At 34.9% G+C, this 15355-nt stretch overlaps 2 protein-coding genes across 4 annotated transcripts in view; one reads left to right on the forward strand and one right to left on the reverse strand.

Annotated features, from left to right (window-relative positions):
• LOC121381061 (ubiquitin carboxyl-terminal hydrolase MINDY-2-like) overlaps nucleotides 1-13056 on the reverse strand; it is a 55599-nt gene extending 42543 nt beyond the window's left edge. Inside the window, exons 1-3 of the mRNA XM_041510147.1 lie at nucleotides 12762-13056; nucleotides 1795-2336; nucleotides 599-705 (exon numbers count right to left, since the gene is read on the reverse strand). Of these exons, the coding sequence (XP_041366081.1) occupies nucleotides 599-705; nucleotides 1795-2336; nucleotides 12762-12951 (839 nt within the window). The 5' untranslated portion in view covers nucleotides 12952-13056. The remainder of the gene's footprint in view (nucleotides 1-598; nucleotides 706-1794; nucleotides 2337-12761) is intronic.
• A 25-nt stretch (nucleotides 13057-13081) lies between these two features.
• The window catches only part of LOC121381059 (recombining binding protein suppressor of hairless-like), a 45294-nt gene continuing 43020 nt past the window's right edge, over nucleotides 13082-15355 (forward strand). For 2 of the 3 annotated variants that reach the window (XM_041510145.1, XM_041510146.1), the window contains exon 1: nucleotides 13082-13363. Coding sequence is in view for 1 of the 3 variants with exons in the window: in XM_041510144.1 (XP_041366078.1) it covers nucleotides 14207-14242 (36 nt within the window). In the remaining 2 variants the exon portion in view is untranslated. Of the gene's footprint in view, nucleotides 13364-14100; nucleotides 14243-15355 lie in introns of those variants that run through there. The other variant, XM_041510144.1, reaches the window with a different exon arrangement.

The following is a 15355-nucleotide window of genomic DNA, read 5'->3' on the forward strand; positions in this document are numbered from 1 at the left end:
TCTTTCTGTTGTCTTTGACATGTGATTTTGACATTGTGTGTATTGATGCATGCGTTCGCCGTCTACTCTAGCACTTCCAGCCATAGAACTTTGCGTTATGTAATCCAGTGGGAAGACATTTTACGAGTCAGAGGTGTTATTAGGACTAAATTGGATAGTTTTATATATGGCAACACTGAATGTCAATACACAGCCACAGTAGCTTGAATTTTTTTTATGCTGAGAAAATAACAATTTCCCAGGAGAAATTTTTTTTCCCGCGGGAGACTTGATCAAATACCGGGAGTCTCCCGTGGAATCCGGGAAGGTTGACAGGTCTGGTTAATTCAAATACTCAAATCTGTAGTAAAAACATTTGAAAAAGAGCCACCCCAAAATATAATACTTATTCTATAATTTAATCATGAGTTTCAAATTTCAAATGAATCTTTTAGCAATAATCACAAATGTATTCTAAATAATGACAAACTAAATATATGAAAAAAGATAAAGCTGTCAACGTACATGTACATAATCCTGAAATTCATACAGATCCTAGAAATCCTAGAAATGTATGTACAGATGGTAAAATAATAAAAACTTGATTCATGAAACTTACCCAGTGAATTTGACATTAACATCAATTCCTGTTTGCAACTTGTACATCACAGACATTGCATCCTGCATGTTTTGTTCAAAATTTGCTCTAACATTTTCTGACAAATTCTGAAAAAGCAATTCAATATCTTACACATTTTATATAAGCATCAAAATAAGCTTACAAAAAGTTTGTTTTGTTAAATGACACCACTAGAGCACACTGATTTATTAATCATTGGCTACTGGATGTCAATCATTTGGTAATTTCAGGTATAGCTCTGGCACTCGCCAAATTCGTCAATTACGAATTTCAAAACCAATTGATGAATTTTATTTCATGTAATATTTTGTCAGAAAATAACTGTGTCTGCAATTTTTTAAGCTTAGTAAATAATTTGGCGAAATTTTCTGCTGACTCAGAGCTAGCCCTGTAATTTTGACATATCATAGTCTTAGAGAGAAAACCTGTTACATTTTTCTATTAGTAGCAAGGAATGATGAATCGGAATCTTTTATATGCACCATCCCACTGACAGGAATGAGAAATAACCCAATGGGCCAACCAACGGGGATCGATTCTAGACTGACTGCGCATCAAGTGAGCACTTTTCCACTGGGTTATGTCCCGTCCCACAAAATTTGGACCTGGTGACTTAGATGTATATGTATACATTAAAACAAATTTATAAAATTTACAATTCCCATTATATTTTACTATTAAAACCCTTCACGGATACTTGTATGTGTATAGTATATTACTTCTCAAAGATATTTTTTCATAAAACATTATATATTATAAAAATGTATGATTTGTGACTTCGTTAAATCCATGTTGCCAAAAAAATAAAATGTTTGTTTTGTGTATTAACACCATGAGAGCACATTGATTAATTAATCATTGGCTATTGGATGTTAAACATTTGGCAATTCTGACATGTAGTCATTAGAGGAAACCCACTACATATTTCCTAATGCAGCAAGGGATCTTTTATACACACTTTCCCACAGACAAGAAAACACATACAATAGCGTCTCACCAGTTGTGGTGCACTGGTTGGAACAAGAAAAAAGCCAATCAGTTGAATGAATCCACCAAGGTGGTTCGATCCTGCAACGCAAGCACCTCAAGTGAGCACTTGACGGACTGAGTTAAATCCCACCCACCCCATCAAGTAAAATAAGCTAAACAGATTGGTAAGAATGAGCTACTAGTACCTCAGGCATACTTTCAAGGATGCAGTCTCCCAAGTACGTCATCAGCTGTTCCGATGTTATCATCTCTATCATCGGAGCGAGTTTTACTTTTCCTTTCAGCAGTAGAGCATTCATGATAGCCAGCAGTGGACAGGGGCCATTCTCATTTTGTGTAATAATTGGCACTTTGTTACTGTTGAAAGATATCCACTTAATATAGTACACACACTGTCCATTGTCATCCTTCAAAGATGAAGAACCACAAACGTCTCTACTGCTGGTCTTTCCTGATTTACTGTCTAAGGGAGGCAACTCCACAACCTGAGACTGACAAGAGTCACTGGTATCTGGATCCATGACATCGTCCAGCTTAATTAGGTCACTGTTTGATTCTAGACTGAGCTGATCACTAGTTTCCGTGGAAACGTGTTCACAACAATTGTTTTTGTCCGAGGATGAGCTGTCTGGTTCCACAATAGGAATGTGAGATGATGTTGAGTCATCCTCCATAGCATTGTCACTCGCGTGTGGACGGGGGCTTCTGTTGCCATCTTCAGCATCTTCTGAAAAATAAAATCTCTGTTTATATTTTATTCTCAACGAATGAGAACAGCACACATCTGCACATTATTGTAACAAAGCATTATTACATGTAGATCTCAAACACTTTAATTGTCACACCTGATCTAGTATATAATACCAGGATTCTCCACACCATTTGTACAAAATACATGTAAACATTGATACTACTAGGTGTTGAAATTGTGTACATTTTAATTTTTACACAATAAATCTATGAAATACAACAATTAAAATAATTTAACTTTATTTACAAAGTCACTTGACTGGGATACATCTACATGTAGTCTATGGTTTAGAAGTCTTGATTATCTATAAGTCTTATACTGTAAATAAAAAAATGTCAGCCATCATAAACTTTTAACAAATTTTGAGAGACCATACAAGATGAGACTAACTTTAAAAGAGTTGTACAACAGATTATTCTGAAAATATTATGAGCAATTGTTTTGTCAGTGATTAAACACAAAAATGGTAACTTGCTATTCAAAAGGATAGCAAACAACAGTATAATTACACATAGTTAACAAGTAGCATACGGAAACCAATTTTGGTGAGCATAAGTACTCGGTTCTAAAGCATATCAATATTTATAAATAGACAGTTATCAAAGATAACAATTCAAAATATTGTGTTTATTTGTTTACTGGCTGAATTGGCCACGGCTTAATTTAAAGTTACCACCCGAAAATAGGGCATTTGGGCAACCCAAATATAAATAAATGGACATTTACAGATAATTAGATAAATTGAGCAACAGTGTACACTGGAACCAAATATACACGTTGAAAATATGCAAATAAATCATCAATGAAAATATAGCAAAATCCAATTCAAACAAAATCCAAATAAATAAATACATAAATAAATAAACGGTACTGTTGTTGAGCGAGAAACTGCCGGTTCGTGATATAGTAAATATGATTAAACACTCTCATCCTCTTAATATAAAACAACACTCCAAAATGCCTTGTAGGTTGACCAAGAAACTACATGCAACTGGCTTATTTTTTCTTTTTTGTACATCATAAATAAACAAATCTTCATAAATTCCATAAGCATTCCACTCCTAACAAATGCAATCTATTTTCATATAACAAGTTTACTTCCAGGTTAAAAAAACCAGAGAAAAAACTCGTTGAGAAAAAGACTCTGGAAAACCTTTGGAAAATATATACTTATGTAAATAATTAAATCATGAATATTTGGCTGTTAGGCTACTGGTTCAGACGCAAGCTAGAATGAACTATACACACACGTGCTTCTCCTTACAGACATATATCGCACGTGCAGCCTCATTTTGCTCATAAATATTCATGTCCACTCTTAAACGAGTACGAACCTAACAAACATATTTTCCTGATTTACTGTGTACCGTAGAAAAATGTCATTATTAAAAATGATTTTTTGTGCGCAATGTTCAGTATTGTCTAGATTTAATCATGCGAGTGATCACACATTTAGCCGTGACAATTTCGATTTGAACAGTCTTCATACAGTACACTAGAATATCCAATCTGAAATTATAAAATAACACACCAGCAGCAAAACAGCAAACAATTTAAACGTAGAGGGTTATAGGGTGGGAGGGTTTCATTTGTTTGTAAATACTCGGCCAACACTTGAAATGTTTTATGTTTAAAACTTTAAACAACTAACTTATGTCATACCTCAATATGACGTCACTTATAACAATGTGATCTAACGTCACAATTGACAGCACACAAACCTTAATAATTTGTTATTTTAAGCCTCTGAATATGCATTTATTACAATAACTAAGAGTCAATAAAACAATTTAATTGGCAAATAATTATATGTTGTTACTTTGATAACTTCATTTAATAGAAAAATTAAATGTTATTGTTATTCACATAGCAGCAGCTACATTTTATTAGTATTCCTTCACTTCAAATGAGCACTAAACTGGCTATGTAGCAAAGTTTTCCTGGTAAAATTGTTCGGTTAACAAATATACAATGCATTCAGAGTTTTAATAAATAATATAAATTGTACCTCTGAAACTGCACCATACCGTGGGTAGCAGTCATTATTTACATCAGCCGAATAGACCGGTAGTGTGATATGTGCATGTTCTGGGTTACTATAGCTGTCAACAGTACCTTAGTTCATGTTTCGGTTCTGACAAATATCAATTATGCAATCAAAATTAAATTGAAACATATAATATTTGTTTTGAAATAACTATATAGAACACATTATTTTATTTCAGTTTTGAAAGTGACATCTCGTAGTCTTCATGCCATGGCAGTCACTGTGCAGTTATGAATTTTGTTTTTCAGTTGTAATTTTAATGTATATTTTAAAAATCAAATAAATTTTTCAACTTGGCATTGTGGAAAGATATCAACTGTATTTCATATCAAAATTAAATTGCAACATGTCCAAAAATCCGAAGAAATGTCAACGTGTTTGATTATAAACAAAATGCCTCACGCCCAATCCAAGTGCTTATAAATTGCACCATTTTATCCACATTTAATTGTAGTTGTTATTTGCTGGTTTTATTACTTTTTCCATATTTAATAGTGAACAGAATACAACACAGACTTTTACTTCAATCCAAACCCCTGTAAGCTGAATACCCATTGAAATCAGACTCTTTTTTTCTTTCTTTTTTTTAACATTAAGTTCATTTGGCCCATGGGTTTCACTGCATCATGTAAAGTAGTTCTACGGGTAGTTAGGCCTCATTACAACGACCATGTTTGTCCCTGGGTCACTTTGTCATTATACTGAAATTGTTGTTATATCGATTTATTAATCATTGGCTATTGGGTGTCAGTAGTAACAAGTGATCATTTATATGCACCATCCTACAGACAGGATAAAAAGTTACAAACCGTTTCTATATAATGAATATATAAAAAAAGGAATAATTTTCATAAACGACATACTCGACAATGAAGGGAATATTTTGGTATTTGAAATGTTTAGAAGAAAATATGACATAAAAACTATTTTTTTTAATTATGCATCATTAGTAAATGCTGTAAAATCTTTCCTATGTTCAGTAAACAATATTAATAACAAAACATTCACATCTGTTAAAATTCCAATTTTACCTTTCAAAATGAAAATTCTACTGAACACAAATGCAGGATGTAAAGATCTGTACAATATTGGACACAGTTAAAATATGCAAACAAAGGATTGACATATGACTGTTGTATGTGGGAAAAATACTACGCTCTAGCTTTCTATTGTTTAAAAGATACAACGTTAAGGTGGTTTCAATACAGACTGTTACATAGAATTCTGGCTACTAATACTTTTCTTCATATGATACATTATGTTGATTCAAACAAATGCTCTTTTTGCATTCATATCTATGTATTGTTTTTAAACAAATTCAACTGTATGTAACTAAAAAAAAATTCAGTAGTGTATAAAAACATTGTAAAACCATCAACATTTTAAACATCGCAACTTAAAATGATCCATTTAGTTATCTATTTAATTAAGGAGTGTCTGTTGTTTCTTTTACGTTCATCGGGGTATGAACAAAAAAAATCATCCGCAAACTGTGTGAATCGGCGAAGCCATTCTCACATAAGTTTGCTGATGATTTTTTTGGTTCATATCCAGATGAACGTAAAAGAAATAACAGACAATACTTATAATTATAATACATGCTAATAATAACACTAAAACATCATACTTTATTTTGAATTATTTTTTATCCATAAACAATACCGTTCATTAAGACAACTTGCCCATATAAAATGACGTCATCACATATGACGTTCCCTGACGACGTAATTTTTACGTTCATTGAAAAATGAACAAACTCCCGTTGCTACGTCTGGACCAATCGGATAACGTTACGTTGTAATGAATATAACAGAAATTTAATTATCAATAATTGATTTTTTTTTTTTAAATATAATTATTTAATGTATTAACGTAACTGATTAATAAATTTTAACTAGAAGTTATTTCAGTAGTGTATAAAAACATTGTAAAAGCATCAACATTTTAAACATTGCAATTTAAAATGATTTATCTAGTTATCTATTTAACAATAATGGAAAAAAAGTATATTTTAATATAATTATTTAATGTATTAATGTAATTGATTAATAAATTTTAATTTAATATATTCTCTATATTGAAATTAGCTTTCATAATATGCGATGTATGAATGTACATATATGTATGTGTATGTGTATGAATATATATATTTTTGTAAAGCAATGATTCAAGGCTCCCCAACCTGCAATGACAAATGCAGAAAACAACAAAATTATTTAAAATTAAAGTATATACCACTGAATAAAAAACAACCCAAAAAACTAAAACCAGACAGGATAACACATACCAAAGCATTTAATATACCAGTCGTGGTGCACTGGTTAGAATGAGAAATAGCCCAATGTTCCACCGACGGGGATGGATCACAGACCATCATTAAATACTAAGTATATTATTATTAATCAAAGCCCATTCACAGTCAATCTAATCGATTGGTACCTACTTCATTTACAAAATGTCATAAAACTAGTAGACTTGATTGTTCAACATTAATCCTTTAATTGAATGACGAAAGGCGTATGTTCAAAAGCAATACACGTCTAGAGTTAGCCAACATCGGTAACTCAGACATCATGTGACTGCATGTCGGCTCGCGACAAGATCAAGGATGCCAAATGGCTGTGTGTACTGCCAACGTACTACGGCATCTGTGATTATGTAATATCGTTGTAAAGAGGTGTTTTTAGATGTTAGGTGCATGTTTGTTCCTTTTTTGCTCTCTCAGTGTCGGAAGGTGTGAATTCTGGTGTAATGAACAGATTAAGATTGGTGTACATACGTAACCGACAATTTGTGGTCGGACGGTGTAAATGTCGTAGTAACGATGGTCGTTGTAACAAGGTCTGACTGTATATGTAATAGTCCATGATTAAAGGGAGGGTCAACTCAAATATGAGCCTGATGTGTTGGAAAGATGCATACCCGGACAACCAACACATACTGACACTTTAAGAAATGAAAAACGCATAATTTTAGAGTTAATAAAAAAACGTGATTATTCCTGCTAACTGGGGGCAACCATTTTGTTTTGTTTTTGTGACGTCTGGTGGTATAGCTTGGGGCGAAGTGACGTCAGCTCCGTCCAATGCCTCTATGCACAGTGTAAACAAATGCTCTAATTTACGACAAGGCACTTCGCTTTCATCAACCTGACTTGTAAAACAACACAAATCAGTGTTCGAGATTAAATATTTTGGGCAGCATCCCAGTTGGATACTAACATTTCAAAATCTGGTATCCCACCTGAGAATTTAGTATCCCACTTAAATGAAATTCATAAATAACATTGTAATAAACATGGACAACACTGTTACTTAACTTCACCAGTAAATGACGACTTTCATTGTTTCAGCGAAAAATAAAAATGTAGGATTAAACACCCCCCCCCCCCCCCCCCCCCCCCCCAAAAAAAAAAACACCCCACAAACTAACAACAACAACAAACAAACCCCAACAACATTATATGGTATCCCGGTGGGATACTGGGTTATTGAAGTCTGGTATCCAAAATTAAATTCTGGTATCCCCGGGATATCAGGATACTGTTAATCTCGAACACTGAAAATGACTTGATAGTATAATAAAGTATCTAACTGAATATATTTCAATTTGCATCAATAAAATTAAATGAAGTTAAAGTATTTTACTCTTTTAAGGTGTTCGCGTGGTTATCACACAATACCCTGTGATCTTAATTAATAATAGATGCACGTCTTTTTAGTGTATCTAGACACAGTGTCTGGGGACCGGCTAAATATACAACTGCCAATCAGGAACCACAGGTATAGGCCAAGGAAAGAAAAGACCAATTAACCAAGAAAACACTCCGATTATTATTTCGGTATGTGGGTTAATTTATGTACAAAACATAAGACAGTTATTTCAACACACTGACAATGGTGATTTTTATTTTGTATTGAAAAATAACATATATTTGGTGCTGGCTTACTGGAATAGAGATTATTACAGAACATTACGATGCATCCACAAAAATCAGGTAAGATTTGTTTCTTCAGTTCAAAGACTAATTCCTGACATGACACGTTAGGTATTACGTAACCACCAGTTCGCCAGAGGGGTATTCACTGGGATGGTACAAAATGGCTGCACCCGTTATATATAATAGCTGTCACATTCAAGCATTTTATTAATTAACTATACAATTATACTTGTTGCTATTAAGCAATAATGTGCATTATATATCATTGACTATGCATACCAGGCCAAATGCCTTAATTGTCCCCTCCTTTAATAAAGGACAATAGTAACATTATTTCAACATTTGGTGACAGGCACATTATCATTCATGACAGGCTCATATTGATTGACATAGGTCATTTGGACAGGCACTACCAAACAATTTATTTCCAGGCCTGTATAGTATGTATTTTAATTATATGAACATCTTCTTTAACTAATTTCCGTGCTTATATTCAATTAAGGTTTCAGCACGCTGTCCTGGGCACACACCTCAGCTATCTGGGCTGTCAGTCAGGACAGTGGGTTAGTTGAGACAGAACAGGGTGTAAATGTGTTTCAGTAATATCCATACAATTATTGAACCAATGTGCAAAATGCATCGGCAAAAGTATCCTATGCTCTTTTATGAATAAGCAATCTTCGAAAAGTAATGGGCTGCCAGACCGAGTGGAAAAACGTCTGCCAAACAGGTTTGTGCGGTTCACGGTAAACCAAATGGCCACATTGAAAACCAATCAAATAGTTTGCGAATGTTAGCGAAATGTTTGCTGGCTGAACTTGGGGCTGGTAAGACATCTAAAAAAACACTGACTGCAAAGAAAAAATGGAACCAATAACTAAACTTTTTTATTTTTTTATTTATTTTTTTTGCTTTAAAATTGGATAAACTTACAGACAAATTGATTATTCTTTCCAGTAAATAGTAAGGTTTATAATTTAAAAAAAAAGAGTAAGGTTTATAATTAAAAAATCCATATATAGCATATGACACAGAATTCTATATACTTAACACTGTTGATAAAGTTCTCTGAAAATTTTTAGAATCGAAATTTTTAGCCCTGCCAAACAATTTCATAATTTGTGTTATGTTGTTGCTGTTGATTTCAGTGTCGTGTTAAATGCTTGTTGTGATTTCTGCTTGCAAAATACCTCGGCTAAGAAAGCCGACTTCACAGTATACTCCATTTATTAAAAAAAAATTAAAAATGTTAAGAAAATTAAAATTTACGGTCTTTTTAAAAGCCACCTCACAGTCTTACAAATTTATATCTAAAATTATCTAACAAATATGATTATTGTAAACAAATTTTATTCAGTATACATTTAATTGCAATTTGTATAAATACTGCATGTTCATTTCCCGCGATCGCGATCTGAATGCGTGCTCTCGACCATGGGCACAAAATTACAAAGACAAAGGAAATAAACAAAAAATGCAGTTAGGTATTCATTGATGTGAACAACTAGTGTTTCTACAAATTTACATCAAGATTTACTTCTATGTAATCGTATTGCTGACTCTGAAGCGAGACATATATTTGCGCCAAGAGCTGTCCTCAGTTCAGCCAATGAATGTTCTTCCTAACATTCGCGACCTATTTGATTGGTATTCGTCGTGTCCATTTGGTTTAACGTGAAGTGCACAAACCAGTCTAGTGAACGTTTTGTTTTTGCTCAGTCTGGCTGACCTCAGCCCTTGAGATAGCCTACATGTCTTTCGGCCCTGAACTGGCATGTGTATTCAAATTGACACACATTGTCGGTCTATTTTTATTTCTTTGGTTCAAAGACTTTACAATGTTAAAATAACAAGTTACAGATCTTCCAGATATTGCTGTCATACATGTTGAATGCCTGCCGTTAAAATTAATAACCGTGATTATTAAAATAAGCAAATATTATAAGGCCTACACTGTATTCTGGATGACACTGTTTCTCGTTACCAGTCGCGAGATCGCTATTACGCTAATTGAACATTTTGGTATTATTATTATGTTTGAAGTGTCGGATAGATTATGTAACCGTTTGTTCACACCAGAAGACAGAAAATGTCTTAGCCACATTTTTTGTAAAAATTAGCCATTGAAACTTGGGACATCAATGCATAGTGTATATTGATTCGTCTTTCATTTGAGTTAGGTTTATGACAGAATGAGGCATTATGGGACTAAATCTTTGTTTTATTCCGTAGATGTTCGGTTCATTCCGTCAAAATACACCCTATGAGATTTATAAGTATTAAAATGCAGTTTCACTTGTTCATCCACTGCATGGTCGAGTGGTTGGAGTACTCGACTACAGTCCTGGTGATCTGGAGTTCAAATCCAGGCCTAGCACTACGTCGTCTGTAGTGTTTAATGCAATACCCAGTTGAAGTTCATATGACTAATTCAATACCCTCAAAAAGGGGGGAAATATTGAACCTTTTCCTCCCAAACTTCTGATGCCTCTGAACTAAAAGAGTGTAAATTATAAACAAAGAAAAACAGTAAGTTACTGCTTGATCACCAGTTATGTCATACACTTATATATCTAGAGGCTATAGCCCTATCATTACATAAACAATAGCCAAGTTTGAATGGGTTATAGCGAAAACGGAACCATGCCAAAACCGCCCCAGGCAAAAACGGAACCAAATTGGACAAAACGGAACCTGTGTTGGCTAAAACGGTACCACAATCTGTGGACAAAACGGAACCTGCGTTGGCTAAAACGGCACCAAAATCGATGGTTAAAACAGCACCGAAATCAAAACCTATTTATCTCGCATTCCCAATGAGAAAACAATATATGCTATTATAACATGATTGCTCATAGTTCATTTTTATGTGAATTAAATAAATGAAATTGTTTATATACATGAGTGTTGTTATTTTGGGGCTACATAGTAAGGGCCTCGATTAGTGACGTCAAGCATCATCTTAGCATGTGCTCAAGCTCAAAATAACAGTTGTACTGAAGGCACTAATTTACTCGCGACACTCCGGCTAGACGGAATCGGTGATGGGGATTAACAATTAGCAATACAGGTGTAATTCTAGTAACTTAAATGCTTGATAATCAACAGTCTACTGTAATAACAACTCAAAAGATTTGGTATGTTAATTCCTATCGTAGCACAATCCACGGTTTCACGATTTTGACCGGCTTTATTCGGCAATAAACCTAAGTCATGATTTTTCATTTTTCTCTCTCTCTCTCTATTATGTGTGGTTCCGTTTTAGCCAATACAGTGAGGTGCCGTTATAGCCACAATCGGTTCCGTTTTCGCCAACGAAAATGGTTCCGTTTTGGTAGTGGTTCCGTTTTAGCCTGATCCCGTTTGAATGAAGGCTATAGGGCTCCTAGCCCGAGTACTCTGACTGTAAGAGAGCTAGACGGACATTTGGACATAAACACGCTCTCATTACAGTCAGAGACCAACCTATGTCTTTATTTGGCAATTCCTGACTACCAAACGGTAGGCAACGAGTCCCGCTCTAATACCACAACAATCCTATGTTTGACGTCAAATACCTTTACATCAATTATTTTCGAGTTAAGTGATACAAAAAAATCCACATATTAATCACTAATACACTTACTACAGAAAGAAACCCGACAGCACCCACATTCAGCTACGCTTCGTGACACTCCGTCGCAACAATTGCAAAGCTCGGCGATCTATTTCGAGACTGGGCGATTCCGCCTTGTGCAGCAGTTACAGGGGTCATCTCATAAGAGGAGGCAGTACGTAGCACATACTTTTGCCGTATCCTGTCAATAACACCCCAAATGTATCCTTCAAATTCAAAATGGAGTCAATAATGTGTAATTGTTTTGGTTTAATGACGTAATGAAATCCAAATTCATCCAAAACGGCATTAGCCAACTCTTCCATGTTGTAACTTCGCTCGATATGAGACGGCCCCTGTAACTGCTGCACAAGGCGGAATCGCCCAGTGCGCGATCACGTGGTCTACGTCTCGAAATAGATCGCCGAGCTTTGCAATTGTTGCGACGGAGTGTCACGAAGCGTAGCTGAATGTGGGTGCTGTCGGGTTTCTTTCTGTAGTAAGTGTATTAGTGATTAATATGTGGATTTTTTTGTATCACTTAACTCGAAAATGATTGATGTAAAGGTATTTGACGTCAAACATAGGATTGTTGTGGTATTAGAGCGGGACTCGTTGCCTACCGTTTGGTAGTCAGGAATTGCCAAAAAAAAGACATAGGCTGGTCTCTGACTGTAATGAGAGCGTGTTTATGTCCAAATGTCCGTCTAGCTCTCTTACAGTCAAGAGTACTCGGGCTATAGGGCTCCATGACACTGGGGTTATGAACTAACCTGTCCTGGAAGGTTTTCTTATTATTATCCATATAAAAATATATACCTGTAATGCCACTTTGTTGATTGGCTCCTTGTGGTTTTGTAGTTTCATTTGTGGGGAGATTTTCATGTGCAGTTCCTTCAGGGTCTAAAACTTGGGCTGGATTGTTACAGGTGGTCCGACTAGGATTAGTAATCATTTGGTCGGAGCCCGATTCCACAGTACTGGGACCTGAACCATCTGGCGACGCCATGCTTACTCTGGAAAAAGGGACTATCTGGATATGTACACAACCTAAAATATAAAATATTTTCTACAAAACAAATCTGACATCTGTCCAACAACACCTTTCATTACCGGAAATAGGAACCAAAATACGCGCATGTGTGGTGGATATTTCGGCCATATTGCTGGAAAGTTTTTAGTGTATTTGTCAAAAGTTACAAATTATTCGTTACATTTCCTTTGTTGGCTTGTCAATTTCTCAGAAACTTAAAGGAATTAATACGTTTATTGCGTTCTATTAAATCATTTTCTTGGAATGTCAACGATCTTTTGATCTAGAGATTTGTCCAGTAGAAGCCTTTCGGTTATTGAAGAAGTGTCAAGTTCCCAAACCCCCGCATAGAACACGGCACTCAAATAATCATTGAAAGAGTTCATTGGTGAGTACCCCAATTAGCGATGCTAATAATTAATTGCATTGTAAGCAGGAAATATACAGCACAACGCATTTGGTTACGCTGTTTGTCTACAAAGAACGAGCAATGGGTTTTCAAAATACACCGATCGACCGAGAAGTTGAATGAAAAATACGCAATATATTAGGTCCATAATGTTTTGGTTTTGGGGATAGCATGTCTAAATTGTTGGTGATGTAAGGATCGCAGAGTGTGAAATCATAAGCAGGGCTTTGATATGGTCGCTTGTCGTTAGCAAGCATCCAAGCATAACCGGCTGACTGTCGTGGGAACACCTGCATTCCTTATAAGGAATGTACCAATGGGCTTTGTCCCGAACATGGGAAAATGGCTGTTCTGTTCTACACCCCTTCATGCATTGTTTACATAAAATCTGCACACCTGCAACTAATTTTGGTTTTATTTGATTAAAATAATGAACTTAGCAAATAATACATATTAATGCATTGAAATGTTATGGTTTCCCATTTTCTGATTGATATTTGGTCCTGCATTCACATATTTTATTCTTACCGTTAATTATGTTCACTGAATTGAACAGCTGGGCATCTTTGTTCTCACGATGTCAATTACAACTGGATTTTCCCACGAGTGTCTCTTTCAAAGTTGCATCTAGTTTTGAGATATATAACTTATAGTAGATCACATATGTAAAAACATTTTGTTGTGTAATACATACAGTGGTATTGCACAATACCAAAGGATTAAGTGTATTTGTTACTAACAAGAAGTAGTAGTAAAGAGGATGCAAAATAGTTGATAAACTTGAGACCTGTCCAAGAGGCCAGTTGTAACTCAGTTCTTAGAATGAATGAGAACCAGCTTTATGTTTCTCAGGATCAGGTATGAATTTTATTTTTAAACCTTTTTTGTTTATTTAATGTTCCATTGTTTATTTGTATAAGTATGGTTATAGAAAAAATTATATTAAAGGATTTTTAGAAAATTTTGATTCTCTTATGGCATGTCTTGTAAATTTTCAATTTTGTAATCCACTGCATTTATCATCATTCGAAGTTGATAACAAAAATAATATAAAAAAGCAAATTTGGATAAAAGACCTGTGACATATTTTATCCTGATTGAGCTGCTAAGAGATGATATTTTTATATGAACACTACTGTAGTAATGTTCTCTGATAGCACCAGCAGGTGTTTGTTCCCACCTGCCGGGTATTATTTGCATGTAAATCACAAAAGTTATTGATTCCTAACTTCTGTTTGGTTGAATATGGTAGTTATTAATATATTATATCAGGATACTTTGTTGAATTTGGCATTGATTAATCACTCATGATGTACATGTACAGGGCTCGAAATGCAGTGTTAGTACAGCACCGGTGCATGCTGATGTTTGCGTGTGCATGTAACTTTTAAAACTGGGTGCACGTGGTGCATGCTAATATTTTTCAAGTACTGTGTATTGCGTATACTAGTATCCTGTTGTCTACCAGATTCAGACTCAAGTTGTTGAATTTTGCGTATGCATTTCGTAATCTGTTCGCCACATGAAAATGATAACTTTTATCTTATGGGCGAATCCATTTTGTATCCCATAATCCTACTTACAACAATGGTTGTTCAGTCATTTCCGTGAAATATATTTGCGAAAATTGTCGGCAATATCTCGGTTATATCTGTGAATGGTATTAGGGAAGGTGGTCGAGACCGACTTTGGGGTATCCACGCGCATAACACAGTTGTCGTCACTGACAAATTGAACTCCACCAGATCTGTGATCAATACAAAGTACCGTAACTGCCTTGAACATTTTCGACCTCAGATATGGGCACTTGATCAGATGATTGCGAACGTGCAGGTGCGTTACTCGCGTAGTTGACTCGAAGTCAGCCAGTGATTATTTCAATTGCAACTTCTCGTCGAATTCCGTAGGCTAATTTATATTATACCAACAGATCTTATCGAGTTAAAAAAGTTGATAACTTGCTATACAAAA

This window comes from Gigantopelta aegis, chromosome 9 (assembly GCF_016097555.1).
Source record: "Gigantopelta aegis isolate Gae_Host chromosome 9, Gae_host_genome, whole genome shotgun sequence".
In the NCBI taxonomy this organism is placed as follows: domain Eukaryota; kingdom Metazoa; phylum Mollusca; class Gastropoda; order Neomphalida; family Peltospiridae; genus Gigantopelta; species Gigantopelta aegis.